Source organism: Athene noctua, chromosome 9 (genome assembly GCF_965140245.1).
Source record: "Athene noctua chromosome 9, bAthNoc1.hap1.1, whole genome shotgun sequence".
Classification (NCBI taxonomy): Eukaryota; Metazoa; Chordata; class Aves; order Strigiformes; family Strigidae; genus Athene; species Athene noctua.
This window is the reverse complement of record NC_134045.1, coordinates 17,481,209-17,505,357: the sequence shown is the minus strand read 5'-3', so window position 1 is coordinate 17,505,357 and position 24,149 is coordinate 17,481,209. Positions and strand designations below refer to the sequence as shown.

The window sequence follows — 24,149 nt, the reverse complement described above, 5'->3', positions numbered from 1 at the left end:
TTCCTGTTCTCCCCTATCCTGCTGGGGGGGGGAAGAGGAACTGTGCAGGTGCTTAGCTGCTGCCTGGGTCAACCCCCCACAACCTCCTTGCTCTTCTTTCAAGTACTTACCTGTCCTGCCTAACCATTTATAAGCTATATTTTCCCCCTGTGGGGGTTATTAAAGTTATGTGTTTTAAATCTCGTGTCAGTTATTTGGGACCGCTAATATAAAACTGTCAAAACCCCTTCTCATCACTAATGATGATGTCTCCTAAGTATTTAGATTACTGCCAGTACTACAGGATTCATATACCTAACATCCCCTTTTTATCTTAACTGTAGCCATGCAAGGAAAAGTATTTAAGAGCAGCAGCTTACACATGAAAAAACAATACAAAAAGAAACTAAAGACTAGCACTTGAAAGACACCATTTGGGGCATCTAACTCCATTAATGCCATACAGCTGGCCTTCATTAAACAACTTCTGTTAACATTTACTGTGAGAAACACTCTTAAATCTTTACTAACTTCCCGTGATGGGCCTGTGCACAGTTGCTTCCATCTTTATGGTACCTGGCATACAGGAGACATAGATCTTCACCCATTTGAGCAGAGTTTTGAAGTAGCATCTTCCCTGTCAAGGAGCTTAAGAACAAGCTCACATGGGTGAAGCAAAATACACAGAGGGTCTTTCCAAAGAAAGGAAGCATAGCCCCAATGTGCTAACAGTGCACCACCGTCCACAGCTCCACCAAGTCACAGGAACACTGGTGGAGATCATAACGATGAACAATGCCCACCAAACAGCTGAATTGCACAAAATTTATTAAATACAAAATGTCATGTTCTGAGAATCTCCTTTTTGTTATTGTTTGGAGTACCTGCATTAAGGAAGAACCTCCTCTTTATGGCAGATTGGCCAGGACTGGTAAAGTGTTGTGTCTGCCTTTGCAGGGAGAGCTTCTGTGCACTTTAAGTCTTCTAGGTATTTTCATCTGAGTTTGTTACTGCTGCAAGAATACTTCTCTTCCTGTACAAATGGTAGGGTTTTGAGGTCTTGTACTAGAAACTACTTTTGTATTTGCAAATTTGCAGGGATTCAAGACAACTACTTTACAGTTAAAGATGCTTGTGAAGAGATGGGATTTGAAAACCAGCTGAAATAAGAGAAGTCATATTTAATAGGCCTTAGGCAGCAGTCCTTTGTGCAACTGCTTCCACGTAAGTAAGGTGGAATTCAGTTTAAAATCCTAGTTGTAAGTACAGTCAGACCTGAGAAGAGAGACAGACAAAAGGGACTGTAGGATTTCTGACCCCATCTGCCAGTGCCCTCATGTCCTTGTTGGTAATAACCACTGCCCCTCTCCTTGACTAATTAACTTAAATTAGAGCAACCACTCAAGCAAGCACTGCTAGCCAGCAAGAGGGCTGCCTGGGCCCCTTTCTAAAAGGAAGGTGGTTTGTGTTTGTAAAATCTATGCTTATCCTCTGGTGAGCTGTCAACTTTAATTGTGCTACAGCTGGTCCTGATTGTCTGTGAATTGAATGGGGATTTAGTGACTGATTGGATGTCTTTCCATCAGAGAGACATGAGGCCAATTCTGTTCCCAAATTTATATGCAACACACAACCACTCCAAATGGCTCAGCTCTCCCAAGCCTTGGCTTAGAGAAATTCTCTTTTGATCACTGTAGACACAGGCTGAGGCAGCAGACCTGGTGGCTGGGTGATACTCACTCACACCACCTCTCCCCACTGGGTCTCTTACAATAGTCGTTTTCCCCCCTTAACATTCGTATCACACATACACCCTTGCCCTGTCTGGAGTTAAGGCGCTCAACAGACATAGCTTGGTTTTAGAACAAACCTTGTTTTTAAAGCCAAGAATAAAACCCAAATTTCAGTGTGAAGACAAAAAAACCCCAAAAACCACACAACTAGAAAGCATGCAAACATAAATGAATAAACAAAATTACAATATGCTTCAGAATTATAGATGACGATCTTAAAAACAATTCCCTGAGACACAAAGAAAGCACACCTGAGAGGGTCTGGCAAGGCCTTGCAAAGCACTGATGAAGATTATCATTCAGAACTCTCTCACCACACAAAAACAATTTCTGCAACACTGCTTTATCATTTTTTACCTTACTTGTACCTAAACACTGGGGAATAACCACCAGTAACTCACCACCACAGCTAAAGGTCCCGCCCATTGGAAGTTAATTGGCACAGCTCTCTAAGTGAGAAGCTGATTAAACCCCACAAGGCTCCTTTCCACAGCATTACAGTAAAAAACTGAAATTAGGATTGGGATGGAATATAGTGTCATCTGCAGAGCAGCATACTCGCAGTGGAAGTTCTAACAGCTCAATACTTTTTGTGGTGTATGCGAGGGAGGAATGTATTACTATCAGCAGCCAGAGGGCTCTAGGGTGGAGCACAGGGTTCAAATCAAAGCTTTCTGGCATAAAAACAGGCAAGTAGTATGTATTCGACAGGTAACAAACAGAGCTCCTCCATTCTGTCACTCTCCTTATCGAACCTATGTTTACACAACACTTAAAAAATTGGTGCTCTGATCCTGATACAATACAAATAATGATCACATGCCAGCCTCTTAAAAAAAAATGATAAATGATCAATTAAAAAATTGATCTGGACTAGACAGAATAATACATTTCTCTTATGTAGGAATTAATTGACTGCTAGTTTTTGTTCTGAAACTAATCTTAATTTTCAAAAAAAAGCTCACAACTTTGTCAGCACCCTCCAATGCTGGGAAAAAAAAAAAAACAAAACAACCCACTGTAATTCTCACCTGACTTTATCCTGCTTTAGAAATCCAGAAAGTTTAGTTAAACCTCCATACACTACAGGAAGGACTGGAATCTTCAAGGACAGTAACATGCTAGAAGAACCATTATTCAGGAGAGAGACGAGAGCTTTGTGTATGAATCTTCTAATAGCAACTGGTGGCAGAATACCCAGCACTTCCTACAGGCTCTGCAGGAGGAAGTGCACTGAAGAGAGATGATGGATTATTTCCGGTGTTGGCAGTAGTTTTGTGTGCTAATTAAACTGGTGAAAACAATTTTCAAGGTTTCTTAAGACTTACTGTTTTGGACAGTCAATTCTGAAATGTTTAATCAAACAGGGGAGATCTACTAAACATGCTTCCCATGCTAGAAGAAAAGTACACAAAAGGCCAGGCTAAGACAATGCAACTATTGAATGTCTATCTTACGTCAGATCAATTTATACGATGCTCCCAGATTTACCAAGACACCTTGACCAGGACTTGCGTGGATAAGAAATCATCTATTCAGATTAAGTATGTAATAAAGAAAAGGCAATACAGAAGGCAATCACTTTTCACACATACTGCAGTTTAGACGTGGAACTCATTGTGACAAAAGTAATTAATACCCACCATTTTTACTCATCTCTTGTATTCCTACAATATACTCCAGAACAGCCAAAACGTATGCAAAACCAGCTTTGTATGGTTCAGTCTACAAGTATAGGCTACATCCAACTTACAGACCACATCTTAAAAGCCAAGAGAAGTAGCAACTTGTTTTTATTATCCATTCCACTGGTACTGAAGTTCAGTCTGCCTAAGAAACAAGAGTACTGCCTATGGTATTCTGGAACTTGCTACTCAATTACGGCTTCTTAGACAGTCATAAAAGAAAATACGTATCAGACTAATGCTGACCGCCCTTTTTTCCCTCCTCTCATCAATTGAGAGATTTCAAGAAACAAAAGCAAATAAATTCCAGGCTTATAAACAGCTATTTATGATTACTGCCATATTTTTACCTACACATCTATAGCAAACTGTAAACATTTTACATTTCTGACACATTACATGCAACCTGTTTGGTTTTGTTCCCAGTATTCATTAAATACCCCAACCCTCCTGTACATTAAAATCTATACATGAAATTTAAAAGATACCAAAACATAAAATAAACATGCTCTCTATAGCTACCGCATCTGTAATTTTTAATAAATAAGTTATATAAATTATTCCTTTACATTCCATTAGTTATGAATATCAGTAACTTCCATCCAAACTACCGTTTTGATATATTAAAGGGTGGGAAATCTGACAAAAAAGCATAAATTTCTTTCAAAAGCTGAAAGGTCACAGTGAGATTCTTAGCACTGTTATGATTCTCTGTACAGAATAATTAAGTGATATATTCTGGACCGTGTGCAAAATACACATCCTTGGCTTCTACAACCCATAATAAAATTAGAATTAAGAACAAAATGAAGATGACTCAACTTCAAGTTTCTAGAACTATTTCCAAAGAAAATGTTCTTTTGGTCTCTTACAGGAGAAAAAAAATTTTAAAGTTTAACAGAAAGTTTTAAGAATAACTACTATCCCCCTACAAAAAAGCTTCAATAAGTAACATAATTACTTAACACTCAAAAATCTTATTTTTAAGCTAGAATTCTGAAGATTTACAACAGAACAGTAGAATGGCAATACTGGGTTCACAAGCTTTAGTATAGGAATTCAGTACTTCACTAGGAAATGCTCTCTCAGTGCACTGACCATTATTAAGTTCTACTGATTTGGAAAACACAAAAAAAAATTCCACTAGATGGAAATTACAAGAAATGAACTGCATTTCCTGACTTGGAAAACGGTGCTGGCATTTCAATGCAATGATTTTTAGGCACACCACAAAACCAGCTACCTCAAAACTACAAATAAAAGCAGTGAAGTGATCTCCAAAAAGTAATACTATCAAATACTGTTCAAAATCATGTGGAACGTGGAAAAGCCAGGTAAGTGGACATTTATATCCTCCAACAAATTACAGACAAATGTCTGTAATAAGTGATCAAATACTAACTGAAGTCTTGGATGTTAACCATTTTTAGGAGCATTCACTACAAAGCTATGGCAGATGCTCAACTACATTAATATAAATGTATTTTAAAGCACTGTTAACTTTGCGTGCTCCAATTAAACCAAGCAAAAATAGTACAGGAAAAAAAATATATACTGTACTTCAGGAATCATTCCCCTCAAATTAAACAGAAAAAGTAATGTGAAAACAGTCAGAACTGCTGCACTAAAAAGATTATCTTGAAGAGAACACTCAGAGCATAAAGCAGAAATTAAGGGCAACTCAACACTTTAGCTAACAAGTGCAAGAACGAAACACCCACTATTTTCTCTACTAAGTACCTGTAAGTCACAATAAACTAATCAAGATGAAAACCCAAAGACCATCTGTATTTTTCTTTATAAAACCCCTACAATTGAAGAATCCAGAATACTTAAGAAATCAATTAATTCTAGGGTTTTTAATAACCATTTGAAAGGAACAACAAATACAGTTCTGTGCACCCTGTATTTTTACTAGTCCTTAACTCAGCCATAGCAGGGCCAGTGATCTCATGAACACCACAGAGAAATAAGCCATTTTAAAAACCTAGCTTAAAAAAAAGACTCAGAGCCCTTCTACAATCACTTATGAGCACTATTATTCTTTTTTTGCCACTGAATTCAGTGGGACTTTACTAGTGCATAGTTACCTTCAGAACAGCTATATTGTGATTTCATGTAAAGCAGAAGAGACTTGCTGAATCCAATGAAACTGCGCTAGTGTAGGTAGGATTAGAGTATGACTCCCCATTTCAACTTGAAAAGACCTATTTAACAAAGCTACTTTGACTTGATGCACTTCATTTGCTTCCTCTAATAATAAAAAAGGACATTCCGCCTGTTGTGTGGAACTATTTCTTTCAAATTACAAAAATAGGGTTGTCTTTGGGGAAAAAAAAAAGGAACTTTCTTATAGGAAGCAGCAGTGAAGTGGGAAATGGGAGAAATAGTCCTATTTTAGCTGAATAGAACTGACACAGTAAAGCTGACGGAGAACCTAAAAACATGAAAGGGAATTGGCTTATGTTCTGTTTATGACTTGTATCTCAACATTTCACAGCAGTAAGTCCACAACATTCTACAAAGCATAATTCAAAAGCAAAACCATTATATTTAGAAATACTAAAAATACTCAAAATCGCCCCCAAATCAGACTGCATAAACATGTTTTTTACAATACAATAACCGCAGACTTCTATAAATGGTGTTGCATATTGTATGGGTTTAGTATTTGGTCCCGGTTTTCTTCATACTTTTCTATCATTTTCTGCATGTCATGGTCAGCTCCAATAACCTTGAAAAGAAGAACATGAACATTAGAAATAACTGACACCATAAAACGTGGTTGCTTCTGAGCAAAATAGAACAGGACTACCACTGAAGCCAAATTGATATACTCATACAGATCTGTCCCATTAGCTTTCTGTTCAGAATTTGGCATTCATTGAAAAGCTGCATGTCAGATCCTGCAAACAATCACAGTGAACAGACCCTCAAATTCCACCGAAGAGATGGAAGACCACACTTTTATGCTATACACAGTGGATAGCTGTAAACATTTTTTCTGGAGTTTTCCTTCTCCAAAGGTTATTATAAAAGCAGATTTATTTACTTTTGCCACTAAATAACACCCTTAATACCTGAAAAGTACAATCCTCCATATGCTTAATTGGTTATGACTAAAATGATACTCACAAGCACTGGGCAGGAAACTTCAGACAGTGTATGTTTAATGAGCCAATCTTCGTAGAGCTGGTGAATAGCTTCTAAATATTCCTAGGAAAGAGGCATTCAAATAACACCTATGCCCAGGGATGGAATACACATTGCAATTTTTATACATTTGGTAAGTAGTTAAAAGCTACATATAAAAGCCAGCATCAGATATTTCCACTAACAAAAATGAAAAGCATCAGAAGGTTTCTGAGAAAAACTAATTCCCAGTATAAGGTTTTACTCCATGAAGAACCTCAAAGACACAGCTTACAGGAGCACAGGGCTTTCAGCTCCTTTTAAGATCAAGAGCCATGTTTCTCTCCCATAGGTATAATGTGGCTCAAGATTTTACAGGGAAAAATGTTAACAGAGAAATAAGGACAAAAAGGGCAAGACTGCAAAGAAAATGTATTGAAGGCACTTTTTGTGTCAATACATTTTCCTAAAATTCCCAGCTCATTTTCTCCTAACTCTGACTCCACTTCCTCTAAAAGCACTCCTGCCTGTCATCAACTATTAGGTTTTTTTCATGGAGACCACAACATTTTTCATTCATAATTGCTCCCCCCCACCCCTCAGTAGAGCTGCAACGGAACACAATGTCTCTTCATTATGGTAAGAATTTATTCTCCAAGGCAAAATTTCACATGGCCCAAAATTTAGCTTTTTGCATATGTCTTCAACTGACAATTGCTTCTACTGAACTACCCAACACTAAAGATACCTTGTAGTACATGGTACGTCTTCTGCAACTACATTTATTTATGGTTAGGCTTTCTTTAGGCGAAAACGTGTTTAATTGAAGGGCCATTCTATAAACTGTGACACAGAAAGTGATCATTCAATTACTACAGCTTATTTTTAAGCAGATTCCCACACTAACAATTTTCAAGAAGTTGCTTCTTTTCAGAGACAAGCAGACACTTTTCATGCATACACATCTTGGCAATAGCAGACAACAGAAAGTGCCCACATAAATATTCAGCACCTGCACACACGGGTATTTGTGCTTCAACTGGGTGCTTTTATGCCGTTTAATGATACAGAAGCAATTGCCTTTTTACATCTTCGAGAACATTAGCAGTTGATTAATACTTCACCTAAACAGTCACCTATAGTGCACCTGATTACTAGAACTAACACTTAGACAAGTCAGTGGGCATGAGAGATCATTTTTTTAAAACAAATCAAAATTAAATAGTGAAGTTTTAGTCTGCAGTGGAAACAGCTGCACCACATTTTGGCAATACACTCAGAATATGATTTTAGTATTTAGATTGGAATCATTATGTTTTCAAAACTCATTGTAACCACATATATTGAAGGAACTCCTTACCAGAGGAATGATCTTCTCCTCTTCTCTGCATCTTCTCTTTAACCTCTCATAACAAACTTCAGGAGAAGTCTGCAGATAAACTGTCACAACAAAAATTACAATAGTTATGTTCAAGCTTTAAAAGCAAAGAAGAAATTTACTTCACAGACTACAGAAGGAAAGAATCCTGACCTGAGTACCGCCACCGAACCTCCCCTTTGGCGTTACCATTAACCAGTCCATGAATAATCCACAAATTCATGCTGTCTGATGATACACATTGCAACCACTATTATACTGAATAATGTGATTATTTATGACCCAAGAAACAAGATTTTTTTTTTTTTTTCCTCCAGTAAGGAAACCCACCCACAAACACCCCCCTCCAGATCCCATCAAAATTTTACCTATCAAATCAACTGAAACATCAGTGTTGTTTAGGATCCAGTCAAACCATTCAGTTAGGACAACATAATCCACCTCTGGCATTTTTCCACTGAATAAAACATAAAAGTCATCACTCACTCACTGAACAACATGCACAGATCAGTTCTAAACTTTTTTTTTTTCACCTGACTAGAATTACTCCCAATTTACTCTAGCACATGTGAAATGAAAAGACCACCAATATTACACCCACCCAAAATGAAGGCCTCATAAAGCATTGTTTATACAATACTAACACAAAGTTTTTATTATTAACAGCTACATTAACAGTTACATTAATTATTTTTCCCACTACAGTTAAAAAATAGTTACTTGGTGACTAAGAAAAAACTTGACCACATCAACATTTATACAACAAATTAGTGTCAATGGTATTTATTGTTCAAGTTCTTAATATCAGGATAACTTCAAATATATCTGAAGTATTGCAGTGCATGTCACCAGAAAGGCTTGATTTACGAAGCAGCAATTCATTACAAAAGTCATAGTAAAGAGCAGTGAAAAACAACAACACAGTGTAAATAAAATTTAGTCCCACTGTAAGAAATATTTATGGAAAGAGTACTGAAATATTCAACATGCTTAATCTAAACTCTGTAGTCAGAGAACACAGACAATATTGGCAACAACTGTCCCAAAGTTATGTCAGTAAGAATAATAGGATATCAAACAACTCATGAAAAAGGACATGTTAAGAATCACATACTATGCTTTTACTAGTATCAGAATTTTCACTCATTACCATATTCCTAAATAGTCAAATATTACTAGTTTTACATTATTCCATCTTCAAAACTGGTGAGAATAACACATATTACGCATGCTTTCCTAAATGCCTCTGCAATAGAAAAATAAAAAAGACATGGGGTTGAGAGGCTCCTGTCCTCTCCAGCTGAATGATTGAGACCAGTTGTAACATTTTAAATAGCGCTGAAGAAAGATTCCAGATTTCTAAGCCATTCCCCTGGCAACGTGCTTTGACCACTGGCAAAATGGAGTAAAGATAATCCAGAAAGATATATCCACTTAAGTATGCAAGCAAGCAAAACTCGTATTCATACCACCTCTTTTCTTTATCTGCCATCCAGCTGAATATCTTGCCGCTCAAAGCACCCAAGAAATGGGATAACACAATTCACTGCTATTCTTCAATCATATACGTTTCTGGGTAGCAGGCATATACATAAGCCAAATACTGATTGTGCTACTTTTCTCCAAGATACATGGGAAAACCAGGAAGGTCATAAGGAATTAGAAATAAGAAAAAGCCCCACTATTCTTACCCTAGAAGACAGCTACATCCCGGTCAAATCTGCATTGACCTGCCCTGCAGACAACATGCCTTTGCCTTCCCTGTGTCAGTGGAGTCCCCTGGATAATCCTGTGAGGATTCTCCATCAGGCTCAAGATCCATAAAGAGGCAGGTAATGTAAAAGGCACAAAAGGGCGTTTTCATTTCCAAAGTTTGCTGACATTTGACTTCTATCAAGTAAAGCTTTTAGTGCAAAAGTTAACCATGAATGGAGTAAGCTCTGTATCATAAATAACTATGAATTCAAATGGAACAAAGTGAATTGCTAGTGCTTACCCTGTAACATATCACACATACTCACGTGCACGCATTTTATATTCTACAGTTTTACACCTAACGTAAGCATGTCTTTCAATGCTTAACTCAGATGTGCAATCACAGTAAGAACTTGGACATTCATGCATATCTCTGCATGCCAGAGAAGCTCACAGCAATTGTTCACAATTTAAGCCTTCCCCATCCTCGTAAATCTTACTCTAGTTCTCTCTCTGGGAAAAAGCCTGCAAAGCCAAAACACAAATACTGAGTGACACTGGATCAAAGAAGAGCTGGTATTCCTGATGTTCCCACAGCTCTTTATCCCCTGCTTAAACTAATTATTCTCCTAAAGGAGAAGAGCTTGTGTAGACTAGAGATAACAAGAGATTCTTCTCCCTCTTTTAAGACTGGGACCCTAAGCAATACCTTCTTGTACAGAAAAGAAAGCAGAAAATAACCTCTGCTCTTTGCAGCATGCTTATCCCATTCAGTCTAAGTCTTACTTTGAATAAAAAACTTCTAATTCATTTTTACATACTTTTAATGGGAAAATGCCTGCCATACAGCTATTTAACAATCCCTTTGCTGAAGATACCTGTTAAATAGCTTGAGCTTGAGGGGTGGTTTTGATAATATTTTTATTTTCAGCAAAATTTAAAGATATGTCAGGTCAGTTTTGTCTTCCAGACCTTCCATCAGACAGGCATAATTCACTTTCTGCAATGGGCAACCTCTCTTGTGTTCTCTCCATGATTTTTGCATGCTGACTAACCTACACAAGAATTAGGACCACCCCCCTACAGAGACAGGAGATTCCTTCTAGGAAATAGTAACAAGGAAAGAAAAAGCCTCTGGGGGATACAAAGGAATTTTCCTTTGCAAAGTCCATTTAGTCACAGAATGGTTTTTAAAATTTTCATGGAGCAGCTGAATAAAAAAACCCACAGCATGGGAAGCAATCATTTTAAGTTATAAGGCCTTTCCCCTGCCACAGGGCACTATTATCCTTCTACATAAAAGTATCAAGTGTAAAGTTTCCATTTTCTCTTTGTTCCCCTGATGCTTCAGACACCATCTTCTCATTTTTAGCCTTTAGTTTATCCACAGCATTTTTGTATCTAATTATTCTTTTGTTACTATAGTCCTGCAATTTCAGTAACTCACATTTTGTGTTTGCACCCACTGTGCCCATAGGTGCCGAGTGTATTCTCACAACTTTTCTATACGAGTATGTCAAGCTGGTTTTGCCTCTTTAAACAGGCTTTCCATTCTTTTGATCATGACAGTATCTCAGCTTCCTATCTGTTTCAGTTTTCGTTCATAGATCATGAATGAGCAGTTAGAAGTGTAAAAAGTAATGTTAAAAAAGGTCTCATAAAAGCTGTGTACGAAAGCACCAGTATTTCCATCCCCCTCTCCTGAAAGCCCTTTGCCCGATAGTTCCAAGAGTTACATTTACTCTTCTGTGGACTACTCAATACTAGCATTATTTTGTGACCAATTTTTATTTATCTACAAATAAAGATTCTGCTTTTTGACTCACAATCTTTCATTTTAAAGTTGAAATTTCTGTTGTCAGTTCAGTTGAATGATATAATTTATTAGCATACTCTCACCCTGTGTACCAAAGCATCAATCCAAAGGGTGAACCAACCTGAGTAACTCCCTTCCAGGCTGATACATCCCCTTTCAATATCTCACTTCAATGGGATCTCCCATCACGTTACAACACCAGCTTCTGCACTTATGAATAACCACTCATGGAAGTCTCCCCAGACCTCCTTCACAAATATGTAACTTTGGTTCAGACTGGTAAGAATGCCTTTGTTCAGGCGGAGGAGGACATTACAAAACACAATTACCAGATAAGTCTAACATGCTGTGTTGTTGGTGGCTGACACATTTTTGTCCAAAGCTTGAATTATTCTCTCCTTCTGTCATTTGTTCTGAAGCTGTGCTAAATACTGAGGCAGATGAACAAACCTGCAGTTCCTAAGATGACTTTCCCTACCCCCTAATATGGGCTCTAAGTCACAGGGGTACTGCCTCTACATTACCATATTTTCTCCTAGCATGAGACTTCACATGCTTTCAGAACTCTGAAATGAACTGTTTCTATTATCACTATCTCCATACTCCCATTATCATCCTGGGGTTTTTTGTATCCTGTTTTCTTTCCTGTACACAGAAGTATTAGTTTCTGAGACAAGCCTAGATGGTGTTTAAAGAACTATGACACATAGGATAGGGCAGTGATCAAAAAACATGGAGCAAAGCTATAGAACTGCTTGCCATAGGACCTCCTGGAAACTAAAGGTTTACAGGAGCTTGGGGGGAACCTGGACAGGTTCATGGAAAATAAATTCCCTGTGGGTTACTACAGAAAAATCACTGCTGAATAAGAAAGTCCCTGAACTGTAAGTTACTGGATATAATCAGAAATTATCATACATGCTTACCCTGTTCTTAAGAGGATACTCTCTTTTCAAGTACTTTTGGCCACCACTGGAGTCAGGATACGAGGGAGGACAGATTTACTTATTTTTTTTTCATGTGACTCAAAATCGCTATTCTCATGTAGTCAAAATTTTTCCTTGTTTGATTTACAATCCTTTTACACACCCTTATATCATATTTTGGTTTGCTATTGGTAGCACCAGCTGGCTTCTAGCTTGCTGGAATAAAACAAAGCAAATGCCTTCCATCCACCATTAGAAAGAGCTGAAGGCACAAAACATCTTAGATGTCCTTAAAAATGTTATTACAAAATTAATACATACAGTTGACACAAACAGAATTAGCCTCATAGCAACAAAGTTCTCAGTCTTTGGGACAAAAGCAGTTTGTCTACAATAAAAAAAAAAATAAATACAATACAATACAAAAAAAAAAAAAAAAAACAATAAATAAAAAAATAAATCAATTAAAAATGAGAAAGACATTCCAGTACATTTGTATTGTATACAGACAGGGATAAATAACGTCTTTCTGTTTGCCTCCCATCTTACTGTGTCTCTCTCAACTTTCAAAGCAGTTCCAGTAACAGACTAGGAGCTCGTGTAGCACGGATGCCATCTTGTGGCATGCAGCCATTCTCCCTGCAGACAGGGGCAAGAAACTGGTTTTTTCCCTTAAGACCACTGAGAAATCCAGCAGAACAACAATCTGTTACAAACACTTCTCAACAGAAGGTCAGCATTCTAAACAAAAAACAAAACAAACCCACCCAAATCCGTGCCGATTACTGCGTTATTTCAGTTAGTATGGGATGGGCGAGTTACACATCAGCCAGGTAATAAATGCTGCTTCTGTTTCAGGCCATATCCCCAGAAAAAAGACCCAGGTTTGGGCTGACTGCTCTGCCTCCAGCCTCAGCACACCTGGGGGCAGGGACCCGATTCAGCTCTTGTTGTTTCTTTCCTCACTAAGCTACCAAGGTTTGCAGTCTGTTTTGATCCTATGAATCCTGATTCTAAGCAACAGCAGATGACACAAGTTCCTGCTTGTCACTCAAGTTCCTGCTTCCAAGGAATGCCAATTCCTGCTGCTAGGCTGGATAACACTGTCCAGCGCTCTGCCTCCTACACTGGCATGCTTTATGTCCTCCTGGTTTTCTACCTGCTCAGTATGCGTTTGCTTTGATTTAAACAAGACTTTGTATTCAGCTGGAGAGCAGATAACTTAAATAAATGGTGTTCTAAATAATAACATGTTCTAATTACACAAGAGCACTTCTGGAAAAGGCTCTTGCCTGGACCACATCCTACAGGTTTTATTCTGCCAGTGGGCAGCACATCCCATACAACACACACTGCCACTCCAAGACAGAGCCAACAGACTTCAATGAAAAGTACCAAGGAAATCACCAGTCAATTATATATATTTTTTTAATCTAATTAAGCCAAGAAAGTAATTTAGAAAACCATATACCATACCTTCGATACAAATTTTCTACAAAAATGTATTTTGCACTGTGAATCGATCGCTCCATCATTCTTACGGGGGAAATCTACAAAATAAAACTTGTCAGTCACTGCAAATGCAAACAAGCATTTTTCAGCATGCTTGTTTCCTTTCAAGCTCATATTACACATCATGTCCTTCACATTATGAAATACATAACACTTTTTGTTCTTCCAGATCTTGTGATAAACAAATTTACTGGGAGGGTGGGAACCACAAAAAACAAGTACTCCTAATCTTACTTATGGTCACTGCATTATTAAACACTGACATAGTTGTTATTCATATCCAAGTTTCAAAGGTAACTGCAGAAGCATTCAACTGAGCAGCTGAAGCTAACTAGGGCTACAAAAAAGCAGCAATCCATTTAGGATTTGCAGAGCAATAGGAACTATTGCTACCTGAATTGTTGCCACCTTCAGGTGTGTTACTGTGTCAACAGCACAGGCCTAACATCAGAAAAACTGTAACAACAAAACAGAACTTTTAAAAGAAATAATTACAAGTGACAAAGCACTGGCCTTATCCAGTCTTGCATGTGCTCAAACAGTGCTTCATTTAGGAGAAGAGAGACTCTGGACACTCTCTGGCCCCTGCAGAGCAAGGCAACCCTAGCAGAGCTCTTCCCAACCAGGTATGCTGCACGTTAATGACCACAGAAGCAACAATTGCTCCAGCCAGGCTCAAGTGCAAATGACAGCAAAGCTCAGACTGAAATACAGGACAAGCCTCAGGAATTTCTGAATGAACTTTTTCTGCAACAGATTGAGATTTCTATTATCTTGGAAGAACACCTCTTCCAAAAGCTTATATGTGCAGTATCACTACCATATGTCGTACTTTCAAAATTTTGCCCTGACACACTCAGAAAACGTAATGCAAGAACAACCATTAAGATGTAAGCGTGCCACCTAAGATCAGATCTTGTGATCAGGGAATGAAAGATTTGGCACAGAATGTAACAAAAGGTGTTTGCAGGAAAGAGAAGTGAACAGATCTTGATAAAAAGGTGGAATGTGTGAATCAATATAGAAAAATAAAACATTACAAGAGAAAAATGATGCAGACCATCTGATAAAAGCAATAGAAAATTTTAGTGGTAGTATTTTGGATAAACACAAGAAGTAATGGCTAAATCTGTGCCAGACAGCATGGAGCAGTAGAACAAATACTGACACTACCTTTAAGATTACTTAATGTTTGCTAAGGATTTGACATAGCTAAATTTATACAGACACCAATTACAGACAAGTCACTGACGTGCGATGATGAAGAGATTTGTGCAAGTCTAGCTCATAAGGGTGGTGCAAAATCAGCAGTATTAGTTTGGGGAAGTAAAAGTTCTGAGCAGGTAGGAGGCAAATGTTTCACCCTCAGAGTACGTGTTGAGCGTTTCAACAGTGTCTTTGCACCATAAAAATTCATACTCACTGCAGGAACAAAGAATGCAAACAGCCTCTTAACTTCTGGATACAAGGTTAAAAATATTTATTACTCATAACTGCATCTAATTCTTTTTTAAATTAAAAGAAAAATGTTTACTTACCATTGGTCTGGTATGCTGCTCCAACATTGTCAGCTGTATGTAAGTCTGTAATGTTATCCCCCATCTTGATGCATCTTGGTACATTAAGCCCTGGGGTCAGAGATGGAAGCAAGACAGACATTTATGTTAGGTCAAACAGCAAAAAAAAGGGAAGTTGGGTATTTAGCAAGCTTTTGCACTACAACAGAATTGCTAAAAGAAGTGCACTAAAACAGCTGACACTGCGCCTGACAAGAATTAAGTGATCATTTGCTTTCCACAACGCAGATGGAAGAATTACAGTCCTGGTCTTTTAAGAGACACTAAGTGGGGCATTTGGAATGCTCGCTGAAGTCAACAGGAATTAGTTACTCTGCACCTGAAACAGTCAGGACCAAGGCACAGCTCATTTGAAACAGTTCAAATATATTTAGTAAATAAAAAAACCCTTATCTGCTACTCTGACAGACTCTCAGTATACCCAGTCCCTAAATGCAGAATCCAGAAACGCATATATGATTCCAGTAAGTATGTTCTGGGCCTCAGACAAGGCATCTTGAACAGAGAACAGTTCTACCCAAAGGATCCTCAAAGCAGTTCTCATCTTCCACTCTTTCTGACTACTGCGATTACACACACACATACACTTAAAAGCAACAGTCTATCCTGCAAAGCAGAGAAAAGATATGACTCAAAATAAAACATCATTCAGTGTGTATTTGCTGAGGTCACAAACTTTAAGGCAGCAATGTGGCTTCAGTCTGCAGATCTGATCTCCTCCTTTTCTTCCTGCCCAAGATCAGAATGAGAAAGTATTCCGAAGTGCAAAGATTGCTGTGATGATATGCAACACAGACAAGCACGCCCCATACCTTTATTAATAATAAGAAAATAAAGCATCAGCAACTCCTAGTAGGGAGAATTTACTTTTGCAGAGGACCTATGGTAGCAGTAATGGTATCAAACACATGTTTGGGCACGTGTGGTTTGGGGTGTATCCACATAGCTGTGTTGACAGCAAATTCCACCTGAGCTTGAGCAGAGATCCCCATCTCAGGCAGCAGGGAGGTTTTTGCAATGGAGATGATCACACAACCAGTGAAGACTGACATCAGAAACCACTTCAACCATGCCAGCAAAAGCATATCTGCAGATGTAGTCAGGGCCCTGACTGCTGTCTCTGGGCATCGCTGTGACCAAGGGACATACATGCAGGGAACGGCTGCAAGACACTGTGACTTCCCAAAAGACAAGAGAAGCTCTCAACGCCTCACAGGACTGAATTTTCCTTATCTTCAGTAGACAAACAATATCAAGCCCTTGCTTTCTGAGTGACCTTCCCTTTTTTGAAATAAGCATAAGTAGATTTAGAATCAACTGTCACACTCAGGGCTTACCTTTCACACCCAACAAAAAGACCCAGCCCTTGCCAAAACCACATTTTATATGCAATGTTTCTATTACATGCACATCTTAATCACAGTAAAAGATCTTTTGCATTATGGAGCTTTATTTTTTGCTGTGTGAGATTATGACCGCTTTTGTAACAGTTTTGCTAATTAGTAAGAAGTCCTCATGCACGTCTTTCTAAAAGAACAGTAATTGTAGTTATAGATACAATTTCTGCCACTTACCAGGATATTGTGACCACGAACATTCCTCCACTTACTCACTGGTTCTGTCAAAACCTTGTTAAAAAGAATTACTCCATGTTAAACATGTTCAGATTCAAGGTACTTAATTTAACCCTACAAGTCTGCAACTATTTTTAATGAATACTCATTCAGTAAGTCAAGAGTATTCAGGATTTATACTCATCCATCTTCAAAAAACAGCACTGAATCCTGTAATACAGAAGGTAATAATGAACACTGCTGAAGAATAGAGAAATATCATTAGACACTATCTCTTTAGTGTTTTCAAACCACCAAATTAAAACACTGGATTGATTACCTAACAAGCCTGGATATAATTTCCCTTTTTCAAGACAAAATCATACCATGTAAGGGAAAGAATGGCTTAGCTGAGTACTGATTGCATTTCAACGACCTGCTCATTCCCTCACAAGTTAATTTCTCAGAGTAGCACGTCAGCAGAGGCAAAGAGGATCAGACTACTATCTTACTTTTTATTTTATTCTCGTGATCTAACAAAAAAAATGTATTCAAAACTTTTACAAAATTAATCAGAAAAGCCTCTACTCTGAATAGGTGATATCACAAGAGACCTACCTGGTTCAAACAGCATCTAAAACTCCAACCATACTGTAGAGCCAGGCCTAAGAGAACCTGATAAGCCTGGGAAGTTAACTAGCTTTTTAAAAAAATGTTGCACTGTATACAAGTTTGCTATCCTTTGGGTTAATAGTTATTTATTCCATAAGGATCATTCCTGTTAAATTACCAAAAAACATCTGGCAATCCAACATTTCTGTGAGGAATCCTAAGACTTATCAAATGTGTTCCCAGGTCTGCCAGGAAAAGCATCAATATCTGATGTGCACAAAGTAATTGCTCACTGAGGTTTGATCTTGATTTTGTTTAAAATACAGTAAGTCTGCCCTTCCCCTAATCTTGTTCTAAGAAATATGAAATCAAATACCATACCAGTCTAAAAAAATCTCCAGAAACAATTCTAACAGATTTTTCATTTTTTAAAAAAAGCCATCCATGTACTGGGATCTCACTTACATGACATCAGTATCTTTACATGATTAATTCTTTGTCTTTAGTTTGCTGACTACATGACACAACTAAGATGTAAGTGACATGAAACAGCAAACACACATGCCCAAACATGCCCGACCCACGGGGGCTGCTGTTACTTTACAGAGGCACAAACTCTAACCCACGGGCCTTACTGATATTTTGGCATCCAGTACTGTATCACATACGATCTAAATTCCTCTTCTACAATTTCAATATAAATAGTTGGAGTAGCTGGAGGTGCGCCAGTAAGTGCCTTGGCTCACAACCTGCTGCTCCTTTCTCCTCAGCCTAAGGAAGGACAAACACTTCTAAGTTAAGGCTCAGTTTTGTCAACACAAGCAACTGCTTATAGTGATGTAAATAAAGACAAAGAAATGTACAACCAGTACCTCAATGCTGGTGGTTTGTGCAAAATAATCCAGGCATGTTGTTTTTCCACTTGCAATGTTCCCCTCGATACATATCTGATGAAAAACAGTATCACCTTTAAAAAACATGTTATCGCATGGTAGTAAACTGCTTATGTAAAAATACACCCATTTCATATCAAGTATACTGTTTCCTTATAATGTAAATAGACTATTTTATAGAAAGACACTGGGGGTCAGCTTGGATTTTGTGACTCCCTGCCGACCACCGCTTTTTCAGTCCCTGACATACAAATACCAGCTGTCTCTTCCCCAGGCACGGGGCAGCCTTTCCATCCAGTACCCCCGCACAGCTGCTGAAGTGCTAAGGCTTGGACCACAGGCCCAAGCCAGAGTTGACCTGTAGATGAATCCTGTATATTTTATAACTGATAACTGTGCTAGTAGGTATTGTACTAAGTTAGAACAACCCACTCATGCTGATGTAAAAAGTGATAAAGCATTGATACACTGAAGCCTGAACAACAGGCCTTGAGCCAAAGCTGCTAACTTAGTATGTGGTCATTACCAAAATATGTAAACTCACTAGTGAAAGATGCAGCTGAGACAGAATATAACCAGTAGTGAGGATGAAAGGCCAAGAGAACGTATCCAACTTTCCTTTCTCAGCCTTGTTGAAGGCTGAGAACCCAAGTATTCGGCTTTGTTAGAAACTCCTTTGGTTTCCTGGTTGCCCCCACCCCAAAGCCCTGGTCAGGCTTTGGGTGGAATCCAACAGGAGAATGAAACCAGAAATTTTCTGCTCAAAACAAAGGTGCCAGTTATTCTGGCTGCCAATCTCTAGTATATAAGGCTGGGCCCGCTCGCAGTGACTTTGGACGCCTCACCTATGGGTGGACGCACCGCGTAGGATTTCTCACTTGCTGGGACAGGCTCTCCAAACCCTCGCTGTACAGGGCAACTGCAACGCTACACGTGCAACACTGACCCCAAACTGACACGTGTCCCTACACACCACCGTGCGCTTGCACAGCCCCTCACGACTTCACTGCAACTTCCAGAACCAGGTAAGCGTGGGTCTGCACTGAGCCAGAGCCAGTGAGGGACCCACCGCCCGGACAGCACTCCGTACAACAGCCACGTCCAACGGCAGCCAGTATACACATGCTCAGATTAGAGTATAGTAAGAAGTTGCACGTTTTAGAGTTTTCTGAACAAAACACAAATACTTACAACTGTCTTTCTGTCATCTTCTTTCATCAGATGTTTATCTAGAATAGAAAGAAACAGAAGTTACAACCAAGAAGGAGATCTTTGTAACTTAAGTTATACTGAGCCTTAGCGTGAGTCCCTCTGTGAAGTTTTTAGGCTCTCTATCGCTTAATATGAATATTTGCTGAATTTACTATCTTTAAAGTTTTAGGTAATCATTAGGTCATACAGTAGACGTTGTGGCACACACTGACATAGTTTTAGCGTAAGCTCTCCACTGTCCTTGACACTACAAAGAGCAAATGATGAGTGCCTACACTCTTCCAGCAAGTTTTTGTTACGCTTACTGCTCCTCAGTTAGCTTCCATCAGGGAAAAACTTAAATTTTGGAAAGGCCAGTCACGTGTGATGCCCACAGACTGTGCAGGCCGAGCTATAAAGCTGGGTAAGAATCCAGATTTTAGGTTACCTCCAAGAACTTAGATGCCTTAAATCTCCGAGCTCCCTACGTAAAACTTGTGCAAGCCACGCTAGGGTTACTAGAGCCCCAACAAAACAAAACACAGGAGAAAGGCCGGTCCGGCACCCGGCACTGTCAGTGAGGGGACACGAAGATTGTCAGGGCTGCGACGTACAAGAAATCGGAAGCGGCGGGCTACGAGACTCGGTGGCTGCTCACGCCAAGGCAACCGCCGCTGCGGAACCGAAAGAACTGAGCAACGCCACCACTTCCCCCCGCGCCGCCCCCCGGGTCCCGTGAGGGCCTCCGCCGCTCTCCCGCCTCCCCCTCCAGCGGGTTCCCTCCCCGGGCCCCCCGGGCTTACAGCCGCCAGCGCCGCTCGGGCCGGGCCGGGAGCGCAGCGCCAGGCCGCCCGCCGGGGAGCCCGCGGCCGCTCCGCCCGCCCAGGCGGCTCCCGGCGCGCCGCTCCTCCGGCCCCGGGCCCCGCGCAGCGCCGCGGGCCGCGCCCAGGCCGCCCCCAGCCGCCACATGGCCCATCCCCGCCGGACCCGCCGCACCGGCCCGGCCCGGCCCGCTTCCGCCCGCTGCGCGCTCACTTCCGCCGCCGGCGGGGCCCGGGGCGGGGCCCGGCCCCAGCGCCGGCCCCAGCGCCGGCCCCAGCGCCGGCCCCAGCGCCGGCCCCGGCCGAGGGTGCGCTCTCGGGCAGCCGCGCCCGGTCCCGCCCCGCCGCCATGGCGCTGGACAGCGGCTTCCCCCGCTCCCCGCGGGGCGCTGTGAAGATCGCGCGCGCGGTAGGCGCGGAGGGGCGCGGGGCGGGGGTCGCCGCGCTCCCCAGGGGCCGGCGCCGCTCACCCCCCGTCCCCTCTGTCCCTCAGGCGGTGGCGTTCGGCGCGTTCCTCTGCTTCGCGGCCTCCCGCGCCCCGGGCGCGTACACGGCGCTGGCCGGGCTGGAGGCGCTGAGCGCGGCGCTGCTCCTGCTGCTCTACCTGCTGCAGCTCGACGCGAAGATGAGCTGGTTCTTCTGGCCCTTGGCTGTGAGTACGGGCGGGGCGGCGGGGCCGGGGCACGGCCCGGCCTGGGCTGGCCCGGTCGGAGCGGGTAGCGGCCGCCGGCTCAGTCCGTGTGTCTGAAGCTAAGCAGCAGTTCGGTTCGTTTCCGCGGCAGCGCCTTTCCCCGGCAGAGGGGGCGGTGTTCTTTCGCACCGGGTCTAAACAGCGGCTGGCGGCCCTCAACATCCCCCCTGTAACGAGCATCATTGGCTTAACTTTGTAATACCGTGGCTGTCAGCCTTCACAGCACAAATTAAATGTACGCTTTCGCCTCAGTATTAATGAGTTCGCCTCTTACCTCTCTTTTCTAAATTTATTTGCCGCTTTAGTCTGTCAACCGTAGCCAAGTTGCATAAATTTGACTGCCAAAAAAAACCTAAAATGAGGAAGTGTTACCACAAACACTCTTTTCAACATCAAACCACTGGGTGTCACTATCGATCTTACGTGGATGTTACCGTAATTCCATTTTCATAGTAAACCAGCAATTTTTAACGATTCATACAATATTGGGAGCTATTCATATTCTTCCTCAGGCGTGTATTGCAAAATAAATATTTTGCTTCCACTGGCCGTTTCAGGATATTTTCAACTCGGTGATTTCAGCGTTGTTCCTCCTCGTTGTGTGCCTGTTTGCAGTAATAATCAAGACCAACAATGGGACACTGGCTGGAGGAGTAAGTAGGAAAATAATTAAAGAATTTCAGTTCTTAAAGTAGACATGAAAATGACTGTCATGGAAGAACGTATGCAGAAGTTGCAAACAAAAGTGAATACACATTCAATGTATCTCACTAAAAAAAAATCCTTACATCATTAGTAATGTAAAGGTATTACTAGACTTAGGCATTACTACAGAGAAGTATACTAACACTGAAAACTCCTAGAGTTTAACTAATTGGAGTAACCTGCATTTGCTTCCATAGCCTGAAACGCTGGGTGGGAGAATCCATAGCTCTTTTGGGACCACCCAGTTTGGTTACACTGTTTAAGAAGAAATGCCTACAGTCTTGCTAGAAAGAGTTGAAACTTTTTAACAGACACGCTGGTACCTCCCTCCTGATTTTCTGAAACAAACTGAGAAATTACAGCAGTTGAAAAGGTTTTTTCATACTATGATTGTAAGATTTTTGTGTACTAATATCAAACCAGTTTAATAGTTTAAGTAACAGGTATTTTTAATTTAAATGAAAACTAATTAACATTAATAGATGATAGGAGGGGGAAAAAAAACCTCTAGTTGTACTTCAGGAGATGCAAATACATTCACAAGGTGAGCTAAAATGTGACAAGCAACCAAAAGATATCCAGAACTTGCCACATGAGTTTTTCAAAATCTGCTTAAGAGACAACAAGGTGGAAAGCTGACGTCTTCGCTGGCAATGACATCCTAAGCAAAAAGGAAACTTTCTGATAAAGTGACTGTTAGGATGTTAGGATATATGTTATATTCTCAGTTGTGAAGTTAATAGAAATTAAAGTTGGAAGAAGGAGACTAAGCAAGTAGCTTGGAAAACAAGTTTGGGCAGAACATATGAGATCTTCAACGTCAGGAGAAACAGAACTGCCCCTAGGCCTGCACTCGGCCTTGAACTGTGCCTGGACAGCTTGCCTTAGCATTACTGCCACTGATCAGGTAATTCCATTTTAATACATGCTTGAAAAAAAAAAAAAAAATGCGTGCATGTGGGATCAGGCTCAAGGGCAAGAGCTGAGCAGGTTAACTCGGTGGCCGTTTGGCAAACACATTTTCCAGCTGCCTGCCTCAAGTTGTGTATTTTTAAATACTACATTTTCTTCAATTTGGAATATGTTTCCCATTCAGAGCTCCAGAGGAGAGGAGCATTGTTTTTTTCCTGCTATGCTTGTTTCTACAGATGTTGACTTTTCTCCAGGCCAATACCATTAATTAGGCAGTCCTTAAAGAGACAGAAGGGTTTTCATTTAGGATAAAAGCACTGTCTGGCATAACGCAGCATTAGCTTAGCTTTCAAAGGAGAACACACCATCTCCAGGCTTCACACGAACATCAAACAAAGCCAAGGTGTAGGCTGCTGTATGAAAAGCTGATGGGATTAAATATGGATGTTATTTAATTTATCAGCTGTCTCACATCACACATATATTTAGAAAGCCAGAAGCAAGTTAGGAAAATGTGTTTACTGCTGCTTTGAGTAATGGTAGATGAGTCACTACAGTAAAAGATAAGAAATTCTGTGGGGGAACTAATGTTGTTTTTATAGGTGCTTGGTCTTGTATTGCTTATTCTCTGCGTTGTCGACGCTGTTCTTCTCTCCCAGAAGATTAGCCTTGATAGACCAAGAAGGACTACTCCTGCAAAATAAAATCACCATTTTTGTAAAACAATTTCTCTGTTGGTGACCCTTTTACTGTCTCTTTTAAACAATTTGTATTTTCACGTGTTCACCTTTGAGTTTCCTGTGCATTTATGTACATTTCTGCAAGTGTTGTTCATCAGATTTCTTGCCTTTACAAAATATAGTTTCCGTGTTGCTGTTTCACCAGTATAATGGAAATAATGGAAAATTGTCCTGTTTTTCTCAACTTAATTACATTTTCACCTGTATGAAAATTCATTTTATAATTTACTTTTTTCTGCAATAAAAATAAAATACAAATAGGCCTAAGTGCATTATTTAACTTTATTTAGTAAGTGTGCTTATAGGATTATACAGTGATTTAATGTACCCGTGACCGTCTTCAGGAGAAGGTTTTTTTCCACCCTTGTGTTCCTCGTTCCAGAGCCGAGCGTCCCGGCTGCGGGCTCTCTCGTGATGCCCCGTCTGTCTCAGGCTCTATCGCCGAGGCTTTTCGAGCCCTGAACGTTCGTGTTTATGTTCAGAATAGCGCTGACAATAACCTCCCTGCCTCCAGCCGGCCCCGCGGTGCAGGGCAGAG

At 40.5% G+C, this 24,149-nt stretch overlaps 2 protein-coding genes across 4 annotated transcripts; one reads left to right on the top strand and one right to left on the bottom strand.

The window, feature by feature from the left end:
* Positions 1 to 26: 26 nt before the first annotated feature.
* TK2 (thymidine kinase 2) lies at positions 27 to 21,789 on the bottom strand. Of its 3 annotated transcripts, none has more exons than XM_074913616.1 (10): positions 21,168 to 21,789; positions 19,743 to 19,780; positions 18,531 to 18,605; positions 17,068 to 17,121; positions 15,455 to 15,544; positions 13,881 to 13,954; positions 8,336 to 8,424; positions 7,950 to 8,029; positions 6,593 to 6,673; positions 27 to 6,191 (listed from the first exon to the last, which is right to left on the bottom strand). In XM_074913616.1, exons 2-10 carry the CDS (start codon positions 19,767 to 19,769, stop codon positions 6,093 to 6,095), a joined length of 669 nt encoding a protein of 222 aa, XP_074769717.1. In that variant the 5' UTR covers positions 19,770 to 19,780; positions 21,168 to 21,789; the 3' UTR covers positions 27 to 6,092. The 3 variants fall into 3 exon arrangements, with proteins under 3 accessions (XP_074769717.1, XP_074769716.1, XP_074769715.1); XM_074913615.1 differs by having other exon boundaries at positions 21,034 to 21,168; XM_074913614.1 differs by lacking the exon at positions 21,168 to 21,789 and adding an exon at positions 20,546 to 20,729.
* CKLF (chemokine like factor) lies at positions 20,851 to 23,869 on the top strand. Its single transcript, XM_074913617.1, has 4 exons — positions 20,851 to 20,972; positions 21,057 to 21,215; positions 21,812 to 21,907; positions 23,474 to 23,869. The coding sequence occupies exons 1-4, from the start codon at positions 20,913 to 20,915 to the stop codon at positions 23,573 to 23,575; spliced, it is 417 nt and encodes a 138-aa protein (XP_074769718.1). The 5' UTR covers positions 20,851 to 20,912; the 3' UTR covers positions 23,576 to 23,869.
* Positions 23,870 to 24,149: the final 280 nt, after the last annotated feature.

Bases quoted from the DNA above. Each gene is read 5' to 3' on its own strand.
- TK2 (XM_074913614.1), bottom strand. From the start codon at position 20,711: ATGTGGCGGCTGGGGGCGGCCTGGGCGCGGCCCGCGGCGCTGCGCGGG. The intron at 19,781-20,545 runs GTAAGCCCGGGG...TTTCTATTCTAG, and splicing joins CCCGAGCGGCGCTGGCGGCT to ATAAACATCTGATGAAAGAA. The intron at 17,122-18,530 runs GTACTGGTTGTA...CTTTTTAACAAG, and splicing joins CACAAACCACCAGCATTGAG to GTTTTGACAGAACCAGTGAG.
- CKLF (XM_074913617.1), top strand. From the start codon at position 20,913: ATGGCGCTGGACAGCGGCTTCCCCCGCTCCCCGCGGGGCGCTGTGAAG. The intron at 21,216-21,811 runs GTGAGTACGGGC...TGGCCGTTTCAG, and splicing joins GGTTCTTCTGGCCCTTGGCT to GATATTTTCAACTCGGTGAT. The intron at 21,908-23,473 runs GTAAGTAGGAAA...TTGTTTTTATAG, and splicing joins ATGGGACACTGGCTGGAGGA to GTGCTTGGTCTTGTATTGCT.